Source organism: Anser cygnoides, chromosome 2 (genome assembly GCF_040182565.1).
Source record: "Anser cygnoides isolate HZ-2024a breed goose chromosome 2, Taihu_goose_T2T_genome, whole genome shotgun sequence".
NCBI lineage: Eukaryota > Metazoa > Chordata > Aves > Anseriformes > Anatidae > Anser > Anser cygnoides.
Genome location: NC_089874.1, coordinates 149,300,591 through 149,320,527, shown reverse-complemented (window position 1 = coordinate 149,320,527; position 19,937 = coordinate 149,300,591). Strand labels below are relative to the sequence as shown.

The 19,937-nt window shown below is 53.7% G+C and overlaps 1 protein-coding gene across 1 annotated transcript in view; it reads left to right on the top strand.

Moving 5' to 3' along the window:
- Positions 1–17,824: 17,824 nt before the first annotated feature.
- EXT1 (exostosin glycosyltransferase 1) overlaps positions 17,825–19,937 on the top strand; it is a 169,769-nt gene continuing 167,656 nt past the window's right edge. Inside the window, exon 1 of the mRNA XM_013184993.3 lies at positions 17,825–19,360. Within this exon, the coding sequence (XP_013040447.3) occupies positions 18,387–19,360 (974 nt within the window). The 5' untranslated portion in view covers positions 17,825–18,386. The remainder of the gene's footprint in view (positions 19,361–19,937) is intronic.

The following is a 19,937-nucleotide window of genomic DNA, read 5'->3' as shown; positions in this document are numbered from 1 at the left end:
TTGCAAGCGAGACTGAGCCGAATGGACCAGGCATTTTGGTACAAATGTAATGCACTTTATTTGGGGAACAAGGATTTCCCATCCACACCCGACGCTCATCTGACATTCAGGTCTCGCTGCAACCATGCCATGGCCTGCCGGGGTCTCAGTGTGGGTCGTGTGCTCCAGCAGCATTTCTGTGGGTGAGGTTTCCTGTCAGTCCAGCCTTGATTTGTCTGAGGTTAATTTCTCCTCTGAATGCTCCTTCGCCTCATTCGTGTCATTGCTTTGTCATTGCCCTCTCCTTGCTTTCTGCACCTAGCGTGATTCCTCGCCTTCCACTGCTGTTAGCATCGAGTGGGAAGTACGCTGAATTGCTGCACATGGGAAACATACTTTCAACTGAAGTGCTTTTGCTTTAACTAAATGGCACCAAGGCCTTAGGAGGAGATAAAAAGGAGACAAACTGCTACAGGTACGTTATAGGGCAGCAAGGGGATTCATCTCTTCCTCATACCCGTGTTGGAGCGATAGGCTGACATGGCAGCAAGAACGACTCCGGCTGGACGTGAGGCAAAGCTTTCCAGGAACAGGGATGCTGAAGCATTGGGAGAGAGCCTGGAGAGATGGAGAGCTGCTCAGCCAAGGGGAATCCTGACCCTGCACTGGGGCAGGAGGATGAACTAAGTGCTCTCCTGGAATTTCTTTCAGACCGATTTTTCTGCAGGTATGACTTGAATGGGAAGCAAAGAGTTAACTTTGTTAATTATCATTACTTTGCATTTCAGCTGGAACCGAATTTAGCTCTTCTTTTTTTACCTCTTGGAGGTAGAAACCTACTACGCTGTAGCTATGAGTAATTCCAGACATGCTCTGGCTCATTTAAGTCAATACATCAGGCTGTCAGCCGGGAAAGTGGGACACGTCCACCGCTCCTGCCGCCCCGGGCACAGGGGCAGAGCGCGGGGTGGCTGCGGGGAGCAGGGCTCCCATCCAGCGCGGGTTCGTCTTGGTAAAGGAGAGAAATTATTTACAGGGAGGACAATCAATCACCAGAACAACCTCCCCAGGGACGTGGTAGAGCCCCCATCACTGGAGGTTTTCAAGATGCGATTGGACGGGGTGCTAGGTAACCTCATCTAGGCACCCTCTTCCCGTGACGGTTTGGACCTGATCATCTTTTGAGGTCCTGTCCAACCTGGGCTGTTCTTTGGTTCTGGGATTTTGGCATCATGGTGAGGATCCTGCTTGAGACCACCTCCAAGATCCAGGCTTTCATCTGCTCTTTGCAGGGCATGGCCAGAGGATTTGGGGCAAGGTTGGCGAGAGGCTTGGGAAAAGAGGGGTGGATAGAAATGGAAAAAAAAAAAAAAAAAAGAGAGAGAAAAGAAAAAAAAAGAAAAGAAAAAAAAAAAGAAACTGTTTTAGCCCATATACAAGGCAGAAAAGGGGCAACATTTTATAGCCAATGGTCTAAAGCCTTGAGAGCTTCATCCATCGTTGGCAGAGGGCAGGCTGGAGGTGCGTGTGGTCACCTCCACCTCCACCGAAGGCTGTAGGTGTAGCCTCTCCTTCACTGGGAGTTTTAAGGCAGGGAAACGAAGCGCCCAAGGGCACGTAGCAGGTCTCAGCTCGAGCACCCTGCTCTGGCACTTTGCAGGGAGAGCCCAGGGGGAGCGTGGTCTGTGCTACGCGCCCGATGCGCAGCCCTAGGGGCACTTCGGCTCTCCCTGCCGCGGGAAGGGAAGGAGAGGCTGGCAACGTGGGAGGCAAATTGTTTTATGGAAAATATCGGGAACCATTGTGCTAAGCTGATTAACTCATTTACACAATTTTATTTAGCTGCAGAAGTTGCCCCATATGAAAGTGCAGCTGTAAGCGTTTGCACAATGAAATGCTCCCACATGCAGGAAAGCCAGATAAGCCCCTGCCTGTCATTGTTATAGCCAGAAATTGTAGCACTTTGGGGAAAATGCAGGGTGGTTTTTTTTTTTTTCCGCCTTTGTTTAAGTTTTAATGCAGAGCATGAAGAATACAGTCCTGCTAACTGCATGTCCCTCGGTCCCAGCCTCAGCCTGGTGTTGGCAGTTCTTGGCCAGAAGCCTCAGCACTTGGGAAAGCCTGGGGCTCCGAGCACCTAATTCCTCCTGGCGATAACAACTGCCCCTTACTGCCCGCTGGAAGCAGCTCTTCTTCCCTCCCTCTGCCTCCCTGAGGTGTGTATCGAGGGTCGAGGAAATGAGGGTAGAGGAAATGAGGCTTTCTTCATGCTTTCTCTTTCTCTTTGTTATTAGTCTTTGTTATTAGGCTGCCTCAAAATCCCAAAACATGGACCTTTTTGACAGTGTTCTGCTAATCCCAGGAGGGACAAGGCAACCGAGAGGAAAACCAAGATTGTCTGGAATATTACCCAAATGTGCTGGACCAAGGACCACCCTCAGTTTTCCTCTTGGGCCGCCAGTCAGAAAACCCTCCCCATTAGGCTTAAATTAAAACCACCATAAAAGCAGTATGGTTTCAAGCAGTCAGCAGGGCATTTGTATGGGATCTTCAGCCTGATACTTCTCCACAGGCCATGGTTTGGGACCCCCTGAGAGCAGGATATTGTCTCGAAATGTTCTCCGAAAGCCAACGAGAGGCACTGGTATCCAGCCACAAAAAGAATTGCTCTCTGCTCTACCATCTCTGAAAGCATTATCTGTAAGGCAGCGTTACCTCCTCTGTTTGCTCTGCTCGTGGCCAGTGCTTGGCTCCGGTTTTCCTGGGTTCCCATCGCCGACTTGAAGAGGCAGCAGGCCTTCATCACAAAGCGGTGGCCGTGCCTGCACGTGTCCCCTGCCGCGGCGCAGACAGAAAACACGGTTAGCTGTGTCCGTGGCAATAGGTGCTTGGGAAGCATCCGAGAGATTCTGGGGGCTACGCTCTGCCGTTTGCTTTGTGTTGAGAGGCAGCACTGTTAAAAAATAATAAAAAAAAATCAATACGGCCCATTTTAAATGGATTAGGAGGCAGTTAAACGACAGGTCTCAGAAGAGGAATTGCAAATGAAGAGTGATCCCATGGGAGTTCTCATAAAGAGAATATTCAGGAAGCTCTCCATGGCTGTTTACTTTAGAGGTTGTGATGGATAAACAACCGAATACGAGGTCCCCATGTGATGCTCTTGCTAAAGGGGCTAATATGACCCTAGCATGTATAAATGGGAACATTGAGTGTAAGGAAATGTATTAGCTCTATACCTGGCATTAATGAGACAAAAATAGTCCGGTTCAGCTGTCAACACTTAAAAATCACGTTGAAAAACTGAGAAAGGTTGGGAGAAGAGCTATAAGACTGATCGAAAGCATATCTTACGATGACCCAAAGGAGCGCAATCCATTTATATTATCAAAGAGAAGCACGAGAGATGAATTGACCAAGATCTGTAAGTATCTGCACATGAAGGAGCAATGCTGCATCGGACGATTACTTACTCTTGCAGACAATGGCGTGCAAGCTGGGAAGACTGGAGCTAAAAAAAAATCAGGCTGAAAATGAGGCATATTTTTCTCCTTAATAGCCTTGTAATTAACCACTGGAGGAGCCGACGTGGGATATGGTAGATTCTCCATCACCCAAAAAGATCTTTAAATTAAGTGTGGATGTCTTTCTACATGATGTAGCTCATGTATTGGTGTGGGAATTGCTGGGCGAAGCTCCACGGTGTGCATTATGCAGGAGGGCAGAGGAAACCACCGCAGTGGTGCTTCCTGGCCATGAAAGCTCTGAAACTATCAAAGCCATGACGTCTGCATCACACCCAGCAGCACACAGCCTGTTTATGCAACACATGGCATGAAAAGACTCTTTTAGGGATATTTAAAGGGCTTTAAATATTTTATTAGGTAGGGTGGTTTTTTTTTTTTGATAGCCGCTGCCTGTAAAACCAGGTAGATGAAGTAAACCTAAAAAAAAAAAAAAAGCCAACTCCAACTCCTGAAATAGATTTCCTATACCCCCAAATCCCAGTATTAAAGGCCAATATCTCAGGATACTCAGGGCTTTCAAAGTGATGCTCCAAGGACTCAGTTCTTCATCGTGGTTTAAAGCTCCTATTTCACAGATTTATAGATGCTGAAGTCGGAAGGGACCACAGTGATTATCTAATCTGACCTTGTGCATAACGGAGGCCATGGGGCAGCCCTCAATTACTTCCAGGCTCTGCTGAAGCCTTCCAGACCCTTCCTCCACACCGCTGTCGAGACACAGCCTCTCCTCTCCATCCACACAGCTCAACTCGGCATCACCTCACGTCTCACCGCAACATCCTTTCTTCCGCCCCGGAGGCAAGCAATCCTCCCTGGCACAGGTCCATTCAGATTGCTGCTGCAAAAATCATCCGCCGTTCCCACGTCACCCCCGGGACCCACCTCGCCACCTTTAGGGAAGAGAGAGAGGAACCGGGAGGGAAGCTTGTGGCAGATCGTCTTCCTGGCAGCCCGGTTTGGTTTTCTGGCTGTTGCAGGATTTATGAGTGCTAAGGTAGGTCCTGGGGAGATGGAGCACTAGGAAGTGACAGTCATAGACATGTGAGACGTGTATTCGTGCTTCTTTAGCTTACTGCAGAGACATCACCTCCAGCCTTCAGCTGTTTGAGACCAAATCCTCGACTGGTGCATGTGACTGCTTCAGGATCAAGGGACCGCTGTGAGGTGCAGATCCTGGCGTGGGGGGAGAGCAGTCGTGAATTATTAAATGCCTGCACACATTCCAAGGCATAAAACAGCATGGTACAGTTTGCATCCAGACAAAACCTGTATTTTAAGGCTCTTCATCTTTCTAAAAGAACCCAGCTTGATAAGCTCAAGTCCAGGAGGCTGGTGCCATTGAGCTCCCTCCATAAATAAGGGGAAACTGAGGCAAGGGACAGGAGGAGTGGGCTGTGCAGGAGAAGTCAGGCCATAAGCAGTCCCAAATACTGCTTTCTGGAGAGCAGCTCCTTGCTTTTTGTGTGCAAGCTGTGCTGTGCCTGAGGGGAGCAGGGACAGGAGGAGGAAGGACGCAAAAACATGACCGACTGCTTTCACTGCTGCTCGTTCAAAATACCCTCTTTCAAAAAGCCTTAGCATTATGACTTTTTTAACCTAATACTAAAACACACAACTGCAAAACCTGTCCGGAGCTGAATTCACAATAGTTACCTTTCTGTTTGTTGCGAGCAGGGTTTAATCCTTCTGGAGTCAAACGGCACAAAGTTGCCAAAAGTTTCTGCACATCTCTGCCTGGCGTTGCCTACTGCTGAGCAGGCAGCCCTGGCCAAAACGAGAGGAAGATACCTGGCAGCAGGTGCTAATGAGACGGTCGCATGTAGCAGGCGAGACCAAACCAGCTCAGCAAGATCAGGCAAAATCCGTGCTCTCATTCGGTGTTCACGGCCGCCTGCCACTGCGCTCAGCTGGCTGGGGGCCGCTCGCACACGTCCCTCCTTGCGCGGATATTTGATGGGTTTTAGACTACAAATCTGACCTTGCAAGCCCACCTGTCAAAGCAGGGCTTTGGACGCTCCCGTACAGGTGGAAACAGAGCAGTATTAAAGGATATTGCAAGCATCCTTTTCTCTGAGCCAGCACAGCCCAAGCATGGGGCTGGAAGTACTGTGTTTTTTTTTAGCAATGAGTCGGAAAATTCAATGCCCCATCACCTGTACCTCGTCCTGGTTCTGTGTCAGTTGTGCAGGAAGTCCTGGGCAGCTTCAGCCTTCCTAACTGCCGGCGGTCACAAATGCCTTCGAGCAGTGGTGAGGTAGAGCGGATGGGAGGCAGGGGAAAACGGGAGAGAAAGGAAGCAGTAATTCGCAGAGAAATTTTTCATTTAATTAGCTGATTATTTACATCTCGCTATACAAATCAGAGCTAAGTATATCCACCCAAGCCAATATCTATGATTCACAGTTTGTCAAATGGATATTCTGGAAGTGAGAAGTTACAGAAATAAAAGTCACGAAGCATCAGTTGTTTTTTATGCTCATGGACAGCATCTTTTATTACACGTAAATTCAATTTATAACTATCACAAACAGAAAAAATAGCTAAAGCCAAGTTTGCATGGATAGAAAAGTGACTTAGCTTTGAGAACAAAAACTTGCAAGCCTAAGGATGGGTTCTAACGAGGTGTTTTGGTGGGATTCACCTGACCAGCAGTCAACATTCGCAGTGTCTTTGTACGGTCTCTGCTGGGGAAATCTCCATCCTGGCCTAAAGCAGCCAGCCACGATGGCAAAGCACACCTTAACGCTGCTGTTTCCCCTCTGCTGACCGTGAGAGGAGGCTCAGAAACCAGCTCAGATAAAGCCTATGGCAGAATAAATTTAGGTGAGGCGAACCCTACTTGCTGATGCTCTTTGAAGCCAAATTCATAGACAAGTCCCTAATCATTTTGAGAATTTCTGGTGAGATGCCTGGCATGATCCGCGAGCCCTTCCTCACAGGATGCTGAGCTCCTGCGGCGCTACCCGACAAGGATAAAAGCTGCAAAACCCTCCCCACGCACCCTTTTAGAAGTCATGCTGCAGAATCTGAGGCTGAACGGCCAAAAAGAAATGGCTTTGCTGTAACGTGGGCTACGTCCTGTGCCCTACCATGAGACAGGAGCCCGCTGCCATGCCAGGTTCCCTGAGGGGATAACTCAACCCTCTGATGTGTTATGTGGAGTTTCTCAGGTGCATTTGCCATGGCTGGGAGGACACACACGTGAGTTAATTTGCAGAAGTAGGAAGCACATGTCCGGACGTTTCTTTAGCATGTCAAGAAAAGGCAAGGGTTTGGGCAGGCTGCTGGGTGTCAAGCAGACCCCCATCCCCGAATGTCTCAGGCGGTGTGCCCAGCAGGAGCAGCTCCTGCGTTGTCTCTCTCCTCTGAAGATGCACCAGGCAGGAGGGCTACACCGCGCATCTTTGGTTCTCTGGAGCATACCTACAGAGGCAACGAACTAGCAGCCATAAAGGTGGCTGTTTAACTGACTCGATTGTTTATAAATTTAATAAACAAATGTAAATACCAGTAGGTATCTGGAAACTAGTGTTTCGCGTTTTATCTGAGGCAGCACAATGAACGGAGAGCAATATTCAAGCACCAAAAGTTAGCAGACTAGGGACAAAAATATACTGGTTGCTAGGAGATGGCATTTAATCTAGAACTTTAGGCACTAAATAAAAACAAAGTTATAAGAAGAAACACTGTTTAGGACAGAAATCAGCACTAAGCAAGTGGTTGTTTGTGACAGGAACCGAAGCTGCCGCGGCGGCTGTTGAGCAAGGCCGGGGTGGACGGGAAGGTTATCGGCCGTGGAAACAAAACCCATGCCAGTGAGAGGCACTGTGGGCAAAAATTGGACCTTGCCTGGGCTGCTGGGAGGTGGGCCCCTAAGGTAGATAAGGCTTGTGCTTCCAAATATCCCCTGTCTGCGACGGAAGCACCACCAGAACCCAAAAGGTTGTGAATCTCAGCTCGCTCCCTCCAGTCGTGAGAGTTACAGCACAGCAAAAGTGACCTGCTTGTGAAGCTGAACCCTGAGTCCATCGCCTTTCTCCATGGAGATCCCTCATTTCTTAATAGAATTAAAAATTATATATATATATATATATATATATTTATTTTTTTTTTAAGAGGGGTGCACCCCTAGCCTAGTCCAGCTCATGGTAAGCAGCTACATCTTGTGAGGACTTGGAGGCAACCCTCTTCTGGTTCTTGTATGAAAGAAATTTACAGGCAGGTCTGAGAAACAACGTTCCTTCAGCACCATGACAGGGTAATTTCCATCTCAGAGGTCCCCTTGACCAAGGGTGGTAAGCACTTCTATAATATTTGGTCACGGTGATTGCATTAATTAGTAGGACCAAACTGCAGGGGTCTCAAGGGCCACATGGAAATTCAGACCTTTCATAACTTCAATATTACCCAAAATCCTGAATGCTGGAGCACAAGCTGTTTGGACTTGCTTAGGATAGCGCTTGTTGGATTGATTAATAATTTTCTCTGGGCAGCAGCCAAAGATCAGAGTCCATGCTGACGCCAGCAATCTGCCAGAGGGCTTGGGTATTATCAACAGTTGATATGGTCAGGCTTGAATAACCACTAGCGGAGTGGATATGAAGTTCCCTCTAGGAAGATCCATCGGACCATCTTCTCTGCTGTACCAGTGTGTCTTCTGAAGGTCAACAGCTGCTGTCTATGGCCTCAGCAGACCTGTAGGTGCTCTCAGGCAGGCAGTGACATGGGTCCTACATTACATTAACGACGCTGGCAGCATCTGGCATCTCCTCTGTGTTCAGTCTGGCTAGCACACCTGGATCTCACACCTGGATCTGCACACTCTCCACAGTGATGGAGATGTGGATCAGGATCATCACTCGATCCCTCTGACCGATCCCAGTGGCTGGGCGGGGGGACAGCAGGGAGGGCTGGCTGGATTCTGGTCATGACGTGTGGTTTAGAGCCCAGCCACCGCAGGTGCTGACTGCAGCGGTCTTGTTGTGGTCTCTCTAGGTGGCCCCGCGTGAGCACGGGGCTTGGACCAGGCGTCCTCCTCTTCCAGCCTCAGCCGTGCTGTGACACTGTGACTTTTACACCAGAAACGATACCAAAAAGGGGCTGGAGGGAGTAGGGGCAGAAACAGGCCACTAGCCTCAAAGGCCTCAAAGGCCTCAAAGGCCTCAAAGGCCTCAAAGGCCTCAAAGGGCAACAGATACCCAACTGGGTGTCCAAAGGGAATGACTTAAACTGCCTTTGCCTCTGCCAACAGCTCTGCCTGTGACCTCCACCCCTGCCACCTCAGGTGGGAAGCGCTGGCGCCCGCACCGTCCCTCTGCCCACCCCGTGGCCGTGCTCACGGCTCCCTCCAGCCCCGCACGCGCTCTGAACGAGGCTCCGAGGGAAAGGGAAATGTCAAAGACGCATGTGGGAACTGCATAATTTTTCTAGTTTATTTTAGCAGAATGTGATCCTGGGCTTCCAGGGGCCAGCGAGGGGGTTTTGTGTGTTGGGAGGTGATCGCAAATCGGGAGAGGAGCCCAGTGTACCGTTACTGCTCAGCTTTTAGCTATTTGATTTTTAAGTCCTATTCTGATCTAGGGGCAGGCTACAAACCTGTAAGTCAGCATTACATCTCCTAAGAGGCCTGGGAAGAGACTTCTGCTTATTTTCTGGTATCTTGGGCTAAAAATAAAGAACAGCTTGGTAAGATAAGCGCCCTCCAATTCCAGGGACCAGTACGCAGACCACAGCAGTCAGCAGGACCTGCAGCCAGCCGGGGCTCGGGGCTGAGCGGCAGCTTTCAAACATTAACTGCGATGTTTATCTGCCGTCAGAGGAGCTCATTTCCCGCACGCACGGACTGCGTGCGAGGCAGCCCACTTATCTGGTGGTACAATCGATAGGCAAAGCCTGCTGAAGTTGGGTGCCTTCTGCAAGCTCAATAACGCTGGAGTGAGCGCTGCTTTTCGGCATCAGTTGAAGAAGGAAGTAAAACCACAGGGTACTCGGGGGGGGTCTGATGCCAGGACCGTGTGATTTGTAAGACATAGGAGCCTGTTAGTATTTCCCTTGTTTCTTATCGCTCGTTTTTTAAGATTCAAGGTAGGTGAGATACGCCCTGCTGCAACCGTAATTAAACATACAAGTCTGGAGGAAGGAGGGGAACAGGGAATCGCCAAGTCTGCTCTTCATGGGAGGAGGATTCAGGGGAGCAGTGCAAAGCACTTCTGAGATCAGCTAATGGCAGCGGAGCGGACAGGGGAGATCCTGACCACCCAAGGTTTTCAGAGGTGCTGGCACCCATCCCCGTCTTTCCTACTGAAGTAGAGCTGCAGGAGCCAGATATCCTCACGCTGCCAGGAGGCCTCCCCACCGGGGCCATGCCTGTGAATTCAGGAGCAGCTCCAGGCTCCCCTGCTGCAGTAGCACTGCTCGCCCCATCTCGGGGAGTCTCCCCTTCCCTGGCCGAGCTTAAGGCTTCCTCTCATTTCCCTTGAAGCAGAAGAGGGATGTGCCCAGCAGCAGCAGCCGCTCCGGGTTGTGATCACCACCGACCCACGCAGGTGGGAAGGGGGACTCGCACCTGCTCGCACCGCGGAGGAGCAGGAGCACTTTCATCTCTGCGATTGTGTTTTACCTTTTGATGCCCTGGATGTTTATTGCTTTATCATGTATTAATTATTGGCATTCTCTAGGCTTCCTTCTATCTTAATCTGATTTAAGACAGACATTTGCATTTGAAAAGTAGCTAGCATGTATAGCAAATCCTTTCCCTTGGTTTCCTATTAATGTGCCCAGCTTTGATGTATTATATTAATGCCATTTGCCAGGGGTGAAATTAGCACACCACCTAGGGAGATCCACTTCCTTGGCGAACCTACTGCCTTTACCCACAGGCAAAGCATCTGCCTGCCCTGGCGCTAGCACCAGATCCTGATCCTGACGGCAGCAGCGCGGACATGCAGCCGCTCCTCTCCCCATCACCTCTGCACCGGCCACGTCCATCCCGCAGCACGGGGAGCTCCGTGCACACCCCAGCCTGCCGACCTGGGGCCGGGTGGGCCCACAGGCTGAGGATCAGAGAGGTCTGTGGCCGTGGGACAGCGAGAGCTGAGCACGATGAGGTGCACCATGCTGGTGATGGAGGGCTGGGCAGGGGAGGTTGTGGAGGGGCGCAGAGGGCTGCGCGGTCAGAGGGCTAGGCGAGACGTGGGGTTTGCCTAGTGGTCTTCTCGAGGGTGTACGCACAGCAGCTGACATGCATGTGGACTTCTCACAGCCTCAAAATGATCTGTCTAACCTTCCTGTCGCACTGTCGTGGTCAGTTTGGGAACAGAACAAACCATTCCTCTGGTTAGCTCAGTACCACCATTACTCCCTCCAACTTTTTTTTTTTTTTTTTTTTTTGGCTTGCACTGCATAGCTTGCATAATTTAGGTCTTTTGTGAAGTTTCCCTGAGCCTGATTGATCTGTTTAAATTGGAGCAAAGGGCCTATGGGGGTCACGGGAGCAACTGGCTGATGTTGACTTAGCTGAAAGGACGAGTGGTGGGCATGGGACTGGCTGACCAAAGGTGTGCTCAGAGCTGCTGACCTTAGCGAAACCGAGCTTAGGCGACCAGCCCCAACCCACCTCGGGTGTTTGCTGCAGCTGGGTGGCTTTGCCAGCCTGGATCAGATCCCAGGACCAGTGAGGCTGCAATGTCCCTGCGTGGCACTGCCCGGGAGGTGACAGCCTTTGTAAGGAGCTGTGCTGGGGCTGGAGACGTGGCCCTCCCAAAACAGCACTCTGATCCCAGCCTCGGTTGAGTCTGGGCAGCTCGAAGTGAGCTTGCTTCCCCTTAAATGCCCGCGTGGAGTTTTGTAGCAGGCTGAGCTGGTTTTAACAGCATTTAAGTTAAAATGATTACAACTTCAGCCTATGGACAAGAGTTCGAGCAGTTTCCAGAGTTCATTTACAAAAGGGGTTGGAAAAGTTATTCCAAGTTAACAGCCTACATTACAGTAGCAGTTATTTGAACAGGTGGGGACTGGGGGAAGTAGGGACATTAGCCAAATGGTGAATCATAAGCTAATCAGATTGCCACCCATATTTGCACCGAAAGGAGGAAAAAAAAAAAAGTGGTGCACGAAAATACCGCACATCGCCAGCTTCAGAACTGACTCAGCAATGGCCCAAACTTTTATCGAGCTTTACTGGGCTGCCTGCTTTGCTCCCACTTGGTATAGTGGGAGCTGTCTCCGGGAGCCACCAGAGAGGCTTGCTGTGCCCCTATGGCCTGTGGCTTGCTTGTGCTCTGTGCTGCCCTCCGCATTTCTGCTCTGCACAAGCGGGGATGAGTCTGGGGCAGCCGCAGCTCCTGCAGCCTCCAGCTCCTGCGCCCAGCAGAGCTGTGCTGGTGCCAGAGAAAGCCTTTGGCCATCAGGGGACAGGCAGGTGATGGAGCCGATCCCTGCCTCTTCCAAAAGCTGGGGGAAGAAGAACCACGCTGGGGCCCAGGGCTGCTCCGCACCACCCACACTCACCCTCCCGGAGTGCAGCCGCCGGAGACCCCCTGCAGCAGTAAATAAATAAATAAACGGAGACTTAAATGGATTAAAAATAAACTAATGACATAAAATAACAACCACATCGCTGGAGCTCCGTTGATGTCAATGGAATTCCTCACGCCTTGCAGCAGCGAGCAGAGAATCAGACCTAAAGTGCTGAGGCTGCTGGCAGCTGCTTGCCTGTTTGTGTGTGCAGTGGAGAAAAGTGCTTGTTTGGTGCTGATTGCAGACTACGGAATAAGAGCAATTTCTCATCCCACCTCCACAGAAGCTATTTAAATAGTTCTACACCCACTTTGAAAGATGCTCAGTTAGAAAGGGAGTAAATCTGGAAGTTGTTACTCCTCGAAGGAAGAAGAACCGACAACCAGGCTCTGCGGCCGGCGGAGCCCCGGGGGCCGGGAAGCCAAAGCGTTACGCAGAGCCCCGATTTGCAAAGCCGTTGCGAAATACTGGGGACAGGGCTGTGCCAACCTCTCCCCTCCTTGGGGATTCGCTTACACCCACAGGCAAAGAAGGCAGCGTGTGCTGGCTCTTTCCCTCACCAGTGATGGAGATTTAAGCCCCGGCACAGGAGCTCAGCCAGCGGCTGAGGATGAGGGTGATGCACTCAGGATTTAAAAGCCTCTGGTTTTACTAGGTGTTTAATGTCACAGTACATCAGTGCCTGGACGGCTGTCCCTCCACCCCACCCGGAACCCTCACCTCCTTAGGAAAGGGCAGCGATGTTTTTTCTTAAAAATAAACTAATTATAAAACCTAAGGCAGTTTCTCACATTTAAATAGCCTCTGTAGCAACCAATTATTTCCGAGGACACGAGGAACAGCTGTTGCAGTGCTGTAGCTCAAGCAGTTACATCTTGGCTATTTAAACGGATAAGAGCTGATAGTTTTATTCCCATGTGATATTACTAAGACGTGATAAACAACCATAGTGTTAGTATTAATTTGTGGAGCAAAGATCGCTTTCATTTGCTTCAAGCTGAGGAACAATTTTAATGCAGTATTATCATTCCACAAATTACTGTTTGAAAGTGTGCTTTGTCTTTCCCTCCTTTTTCCCCACTTCCTTTATTTTATTTTATTTGATGAAGCAATACAACCCCGGGCAAAGGCGACGTTAAGGCAGAGCCAGTTCGTAAATCAGCCTTCAATCCCTGCAGACCAGGAACGCTTTCCAAAGGTGAACCTGGTGCCTTGCCTTGGGACCTTCTCAGCTCCCGTTAGAAGGTGGGGAAATACCACATTTGGCCACGGAAAGGTGAATCCGTGGCACAAAGGCTGGCAGTCGGAGCTAGTTAAGCAGCAGGTGACACTGCTTAATGCACACGTGCCTGTCGCCAAGCCCTTCCAAGTATCCTGGCTGCTCTGTGTTTTTACGCTGCGTTTCTTCCTAGGATCACAACACACTCGACAGCGGTGATAAATCAGCTCTCGTGATGTCCTGCTAGCCAGGGAAGTATTACTGACCCTGTTTAGTGAGAAATCCGAGGCCCACAGATGGCCTAAGGGCGTTGATTACCCCAGGTGGGGCTCCCCATGGCTTCACCGAGTCCAAGACAGAGCTCAGCACTTCTTAAGATGGAAAAAAAATAATAATAATAATAAAAAAAGAAATGGGTTGGACCACTGAGATCTGGGTACTTAAACAAGCCAAAAACCCCACAGAGGGTTGGATTTACCACGAGGTTTAGGTGCCACGTACCTCTCGTGGGACAGTAAGGCACCAAGGAGTAACGCACGTAGATGCTCGGCAGCTTGCAGTGGACAGAAAAGCTCTGCAGCCTCCTCCCCGAAGCATGGGAAGCTTTTCCTACCGAAGGCTCACTGTGGTCCTGCCGAAATTAGACCCCAGGCACGTTCACGATGCTGTGGTGAGCGTAACAGGGGGCTTGAAGCCAGGGCGCTTGCCTGACGTGGCTCCTCTGCCCACGGCTTAGTAAAAGAGCGATGCGTTGAGGTGTGAACTGAAATGCAGGGAGTTTCCTTACCGGAGGCTGCTCAAATGACGAAGGTGCTTGCATCGTACCCAGATGCTCACAAGGACCCAGAACGGAGCTGTTTTTCAGAAGGGGTGTCCCACTCGGCCCAGCCTGGGAGGGTGCTGTCCTGCGAGGCATGAGGGTGATTCCTGGTCTTCTGCTTGGGCGAACACTTCAAAACAAAGGGGCTGGGGACAGGTGACAGCGTGGCAGCATTTTCTCTTATGTTTTATGTAGATTTCAATCCAAGGAGTACATTCTGAGGCCCAGGATTGAGCCCTGTAGGCAAAGGAGACAGAGGAACACCCAACGCCCAGTGGCTCAGTCAAGGACTTTACTCAACAGCGTCAAAATGAAGGTGCACTCAAACGTGTAGAGCAATAAGGACTTTTTCACACAAAAAAAGGTTCTGTGGGCTTCCTGCTCACCCAGAGCAGGGAACTCTGAGTAATTAGATTTTGGAGGCGCTGCAAACCACAGTTGGGCACCACAAGGAAGACCCCAAAAGAGGAGTCCATGCTAATCCACATCTTTAAATCTGGCCCCGAGCGACTTGCACGGGTCGGACAGGTGTTAAGAGGCAAAGCCAGAAATAGAAAACCGATTCCCGCTCCTGGCCTTTCGTTTGAGGGCTTGGACAGGTTCCCAGACAACTGCCAGCCACATGAAGGTACAAATTACTTGGAAGAGTGCAAAAGGGTAATGGACCGGGGTCAAAAGCCACCGCTGGCTTGCAGGCCCTTAGCAGGCAACAGCAGCCTCCGCGAACGTGGGGTTCAGCCTTGATGGGGAGTACATGAAACGCTCCTCCTCTCCTCCAGGCTGGGTTTCTCCGTGCCGGCTTGCGCTCCACCTGCCTGACAGCAGAAGCAGGCAGATTTATTTCCTCCGAGGAAGGCGGGCTCACATCACCAGAGCACCCTGCCGCCCGGCAGACAGCTCCCCAGCAGCCCTGGTGCCCTCCGCAGAGCCCACAGGGCCTGAGCACTGCCGAAAAATGGGCTGGAGAAGGCTGATTTCGTGCTGTTACCCAGGGAAATGATGAACAGCAGCCAGCAGCCGGCTTCTGAAGGCAGTCTTCAGAGAGAGAATCGATCGCTGGAGCTCCACAGCTCGGGTAGGGGCACGCACCCTCTCCCTCAGTGAGTCTTGCCCAGCACCACGCGACGGCAGCGGCCGTACCGCACGTCGGGCACGGCAGCAGCGATCCACAGAGGTTCATTTCCCTGCCTCGCAACGTGATGTCATTGCTGCCTGTGTCCGGACCCAGACATTTTAAGGCTTAAGTATTTATTGCTGCTGCTGCGAAGCTGGTAATGGCCTCGGTTCCTCCAGCGTGCCGCAGTCCTGCTGGAAACCCAGCTGCTTTCGCTTCCTTCCCGTGCCTCTCTGTTGCGGTGAGAGGCGTTCTCATGCCATGGGCTCGCTAGCACCCGATCCTCAAAATCGGCTTGCAGCAGCTACCGTCCTTGGCACAGACAGCAAAGCTCGCAGGCTTCCTCTTCTGTTTGAAACTGGTCCCCAGAGGCTTAATTTGCAGACAGTAATGGGATTCCATCTTCCTGCGCTTGACAGAAGGTGCCTCTGCGAGCAGCCTTGGTTCACCTTTCAAGAAGCTGACCTCTTTTTCTTGAACAGCATCCCAGTTTTGGTATGTGGGCTGTGACAAATGTTTCAGGGAAGGATTACAGGGTTAATTAACACATTAATATTTAATCCCGCTTCCTTGCTTTCACATCCCAGGCCAGAATTTCTGCCCCCGGACCCAAATCTACACCAGCCATAAGTATCACTTTCGACTAGGACCCCGAAATTTCCGCGTTATTACTCTCACTCTTTTCCTCTGCGTGAAACCCCGGCCTCCTTCCTTCAGCCGTCCTCCCTACAGTCAAATTGTTTTGGAAGGGAGTTGTCTTCTCTTGGCGCCAGCCACGAGATCAGACCTCATTTCCCATTGGTAACGCGTCCTCCTCTGCTAGGCTCTCCTTTGCTGAGGAGGCACGACGTCTTCACGCCTGTTATCTTCACATTTCTTCTTCTCAGCTCCACAGAAGGGAGGGAGATGAGGAGAAGACACGACAGGAGCCCCAGGGGCATGGAAGAGCATGGGGACGGGCACGCTGTTTGTCAGGACAGGGTTTGTGGCCTTCGGCTGGCTTGACCCAACTCTGCTCCGGCACAGCAGCAGGAGGGTGGGAGGTGGGATCGCAGCGGAGGGAGACCCACCCGTTATGGCTTTAACACTGGTACCAGCAGTAGGGCAAGCGTGTTGGCACAGGTTTTTCCATGGGATGGTTCCTTGGCATCTACGGCTTGTGCAACCAGCTTGAAGCCCGCCCCATCCCATTCCACTGCCCTCAATTGCTGAGCTAGGAAGGCCTGACACCCGCACACCGAAACATCTCTGGTGTTGTTGCCCCTCGCAGAGCCGTGTGTGCACAGGCATTGCTGCCACACGTCCTGCTGCTCTCCTGCCACCTCCTGCAGCCCGGCTGTGCCATCGGGTTCGCCACCCAACCAGCAGCGTGGCTCCCTCCAGCAAACCAGGCTGCTGGTTACGGAGCTAAACGCTGAGGAGTGGGTGAGATCAAGCACAAACACACAGCTGGAGGGATGTTCGGGTGCTCCAGCAGCTGCCTGTAGCAGCACTCGACCACCAGCAGCTGCTCCCTGGCCAGCCCCATGAGGTTTGGGGTGCTTGTTCTGGAGCACTTATTGTAGAATCACAGAATCAGTAGGGTTGGAAAAGCCCTCCAAGACCATCTGGTCCAACCATCCCCCCTACCACCAATGTCACCCACTAAACCATGTCCCCAAGCACCACGTCCAGCCTTTCCTTGAACACCCCCAGGGACGGTGACTCCACCACCTCCCTGGGCAACCCGTCCCAGTGCCTGACTGCTCTTTCTGAGGAGAAATGTCTCCTTGTTTCCAACCTGAACCTCCCCTGGCACAACTTGAGGCCATTCCCTCTGGTCCTATCACTGGTTACCTGCGAGAAGAGGCCGACCCCCAGCTCCCCACACCTTCCTTTCAGGCGGCTGCAGAGAGCAATGAGGTCTCCCCTGAGCCTCCTTTATTTTTATTATTTATTTTTTTTATTTTTTATTTTTCCCCCATTTTTGAGGTTTAATTTCTTGCTCTTACAAACTCAAAGCATAGCAGCACATAAAAGCACGGGGCCCCGGGCAACCACATCTAGTCGGTGGCATCCACCCTTGCCTGCGTTGGGACAGGATGATCTTCAAGGTCCCTTCCAACCTGAGTTTTCCTACGGTAAGTTTTACAGTTAGAAAGCCCTTTGTCCCGGGGGCTTATCCTACCAGCCATGAGACCCAGCTCGGCGGGTGGCAGGGGGCACAGCCGCCCAGACCATCTCAGAAACAGCAGCCAGGCGTTGGGACGGGTGGTTCCAGCGTGGGGGGGGGGGGCGTTGGCGGAGTCACCTCCCCCGGGGTGAAGGCGCTCGGGGACACGACCCAGCGGTGACAGCAGCGGACACCCCACAGGTCGCCCCCCTACGGGGACACCCCCGGGGGCTCGGCGCGCCCCGGCGCCGCCGCAGCGCCCCCCCCCCCCCGCCCCCCGCCCGGCGGCTTTATGAATGGGCGCAGCGGAAGCCCCGCCCCCCGGACGTGACGCCCAGCCAATGGGGGCGCGGGGCTGCGTGGCTGGGTGAGGTCAGCGCGGCGGGGCCGGGGCCGGGGCCGGGCCGGGGGCGGCGGCGGCGGCAGCGGGAGGGGGGGGGGGGCGGCGGCGGCGGAGCCGGGCGGGGGGCGGGGGGGGGGGACGCGCGCGGAGGGACGAGGAGGAGGAGAAAGAGCAGGAGGAGGAGCAGGGGGCTGCCGCCGGTCCCCGCCGCCGTTCCGCGGAGGGCAGCTCGGGGCGATGCAGGGCTTCGTCAGGCTGTGAGCGCCCCGCCGCCGGCAGCGGGAGCAGCAGCAGCAGCAGGAGGAGGAGGAGGAGGAGGAGGAGGAGGAAGGGGAGGGAGCGTGGCGGAGCGCAGCGCCGCGAAGGCGGGAGCGGGGCTGCCCCGGTGCCCGCCCCGCGCGGGGGGCCGGCCCCTGAGTGCATGCGGGGCGCCCCGCCGGGCCGCCGCCGGCCCGCTGCCGCCCGCCGCTGAGAGCCCGGCGGCGAGGAGGTCCGGGCGGGCGGTCGCCCACATGCGCGGCCCCAGCCCGCGGCTTGGGGAACGGCGCCGAGCGGAGGAGGCGGGCGAGGGGAGCTGGAAGCGGCCGGCAGCGGCGGCGGCGGCGGCGAGGAGGAGAAGATGGCGGAGCGGCGGAGGAGCTGAGAGCGGCGCCCGGAGAAGTGGGGCCGCCCCCGCAGCCTTCCTCCGCAGCCCCCCGGACCCCCCGGCGGCCACATGCAGGCCAAAAAACGCTACTTGACGCTGCTCTCCGCCGCCACCTGTCTCGCCCTGCTGCTCTACCTCGGAGGCGTGCAGCTGCGGGCAGCCCGCGCCCCGCCGCCCGGCGGCCGGCATGGGGCTCCCCCGCGGCCCGGCAGCGAGCGGCCCTGGCCCCGCTTCCCCGACGCCCTCCGGCCCTTCGCGGACCCGGAGGGGGCCGGGGGGGGCGACGCCGGGGGGGGCGGCGGCGGCGGCGGCGGCCGGGTCTCGCCCCGGCAGCGGCGGGACGGCAGCGCCGGGCTGTACCGCGGGCGGCGGTGCCGCATGGAGTCCTGCTTCGACTTCGCCCTTTGCCAGAAAAACGGCTTCAAGGTCTACGTGTACCCGCAGCAGAAGGGGGAGAAGATCGCCGAGAGCTACCAGAACGTGCTGGCGGCCATCGAGGGCTCCCGCTTCTACACCTCCGACCCCAGCCAGGCGTGTCTCTTCGTCCTCAGCCTGGACACGCTGGACCGGGACCAGCTCTCCCCGCAGTACGTGCACAACCTCCGCTCCAAAGTGCAGAGCCTCCACTTGTGGAACAATGGTAGAAATCACTTGATTTTTAATTTATATTCCGGCACCTGGCCCGACTACACCGAGGACGTGGGCTTCGACATCGGCCAGGCCATGCTGGCCAAAGCCAGCATCAGTACTGAAAACTTCAGACCCAATTTTGATGTTTCTATTCCGCTCTTTTCTAAGGATCATCCTAGGACAGGAGGGGAGAAGGGATTTTTGAGGTTTAACACCATCCCTCCTCTCAGGAAGTACATGTTGGTATTCAAGGGGAAAAGGTACCTGACAGGGATAGGGTCAGACACCAGGAATGCCTTATATCACGTCCATAACGGGGAGGATGTTGTCCTCTTGACCACCTGCAAGCATGGCAAAGACTGGCAAAAGCACAAGGATTCGCGTTGCGATAGAGACAACACCGAATACGAGAAGTAAGTGAGCGCTGCCCCCGCCTCGCGCGCGCGGCTCCGGGGCCACGGCGCCCGAGGGCGAGCTCTCGAGCGCCGGTGGCTGCCCTCGGGACAGAGGAGAGTCTCCGTGTACCCCTCTGGCTGGCCCTGGGCGATGCCTCGGGTCGGGGAGCGGGGAGGGAGGTGGTGGAAGGGGCCACGGGGGACGCGGCTGCGGCTCGCGTCGCCTGGGGACCGGCGGAGCGCTGGTGCCCTCGGCTCGGCGAGTGAGGATGCTGCTGGAGGATGCTCGGGCACCTGGTGCTACCCTGCCTCCCCGTCCGGCCTCTCCGGGTAGATGCCCTGCCCGAGACAAAGTTTGGGGAGGGCTGGAGTTGGCGAGAGCGGCGGTTGGGATGGTGTCCGAAAGCGCTGCCTGCCGTCCAGGTGGTTTCCCCGGGTGGTTTACCCGAGGTAGCAACTTGCCTCGCGGGCCGGTTTCCCCTTGGCTCGAGCTGATACAACATCAGAGGAGCGAGGAGGAGAAAGAGAAGCTCTCCGTGTGAATGCCCCGTGCTCGAGTTCCTGATTTTTGTGTGTGAGGGAACGCGTCCGTGGT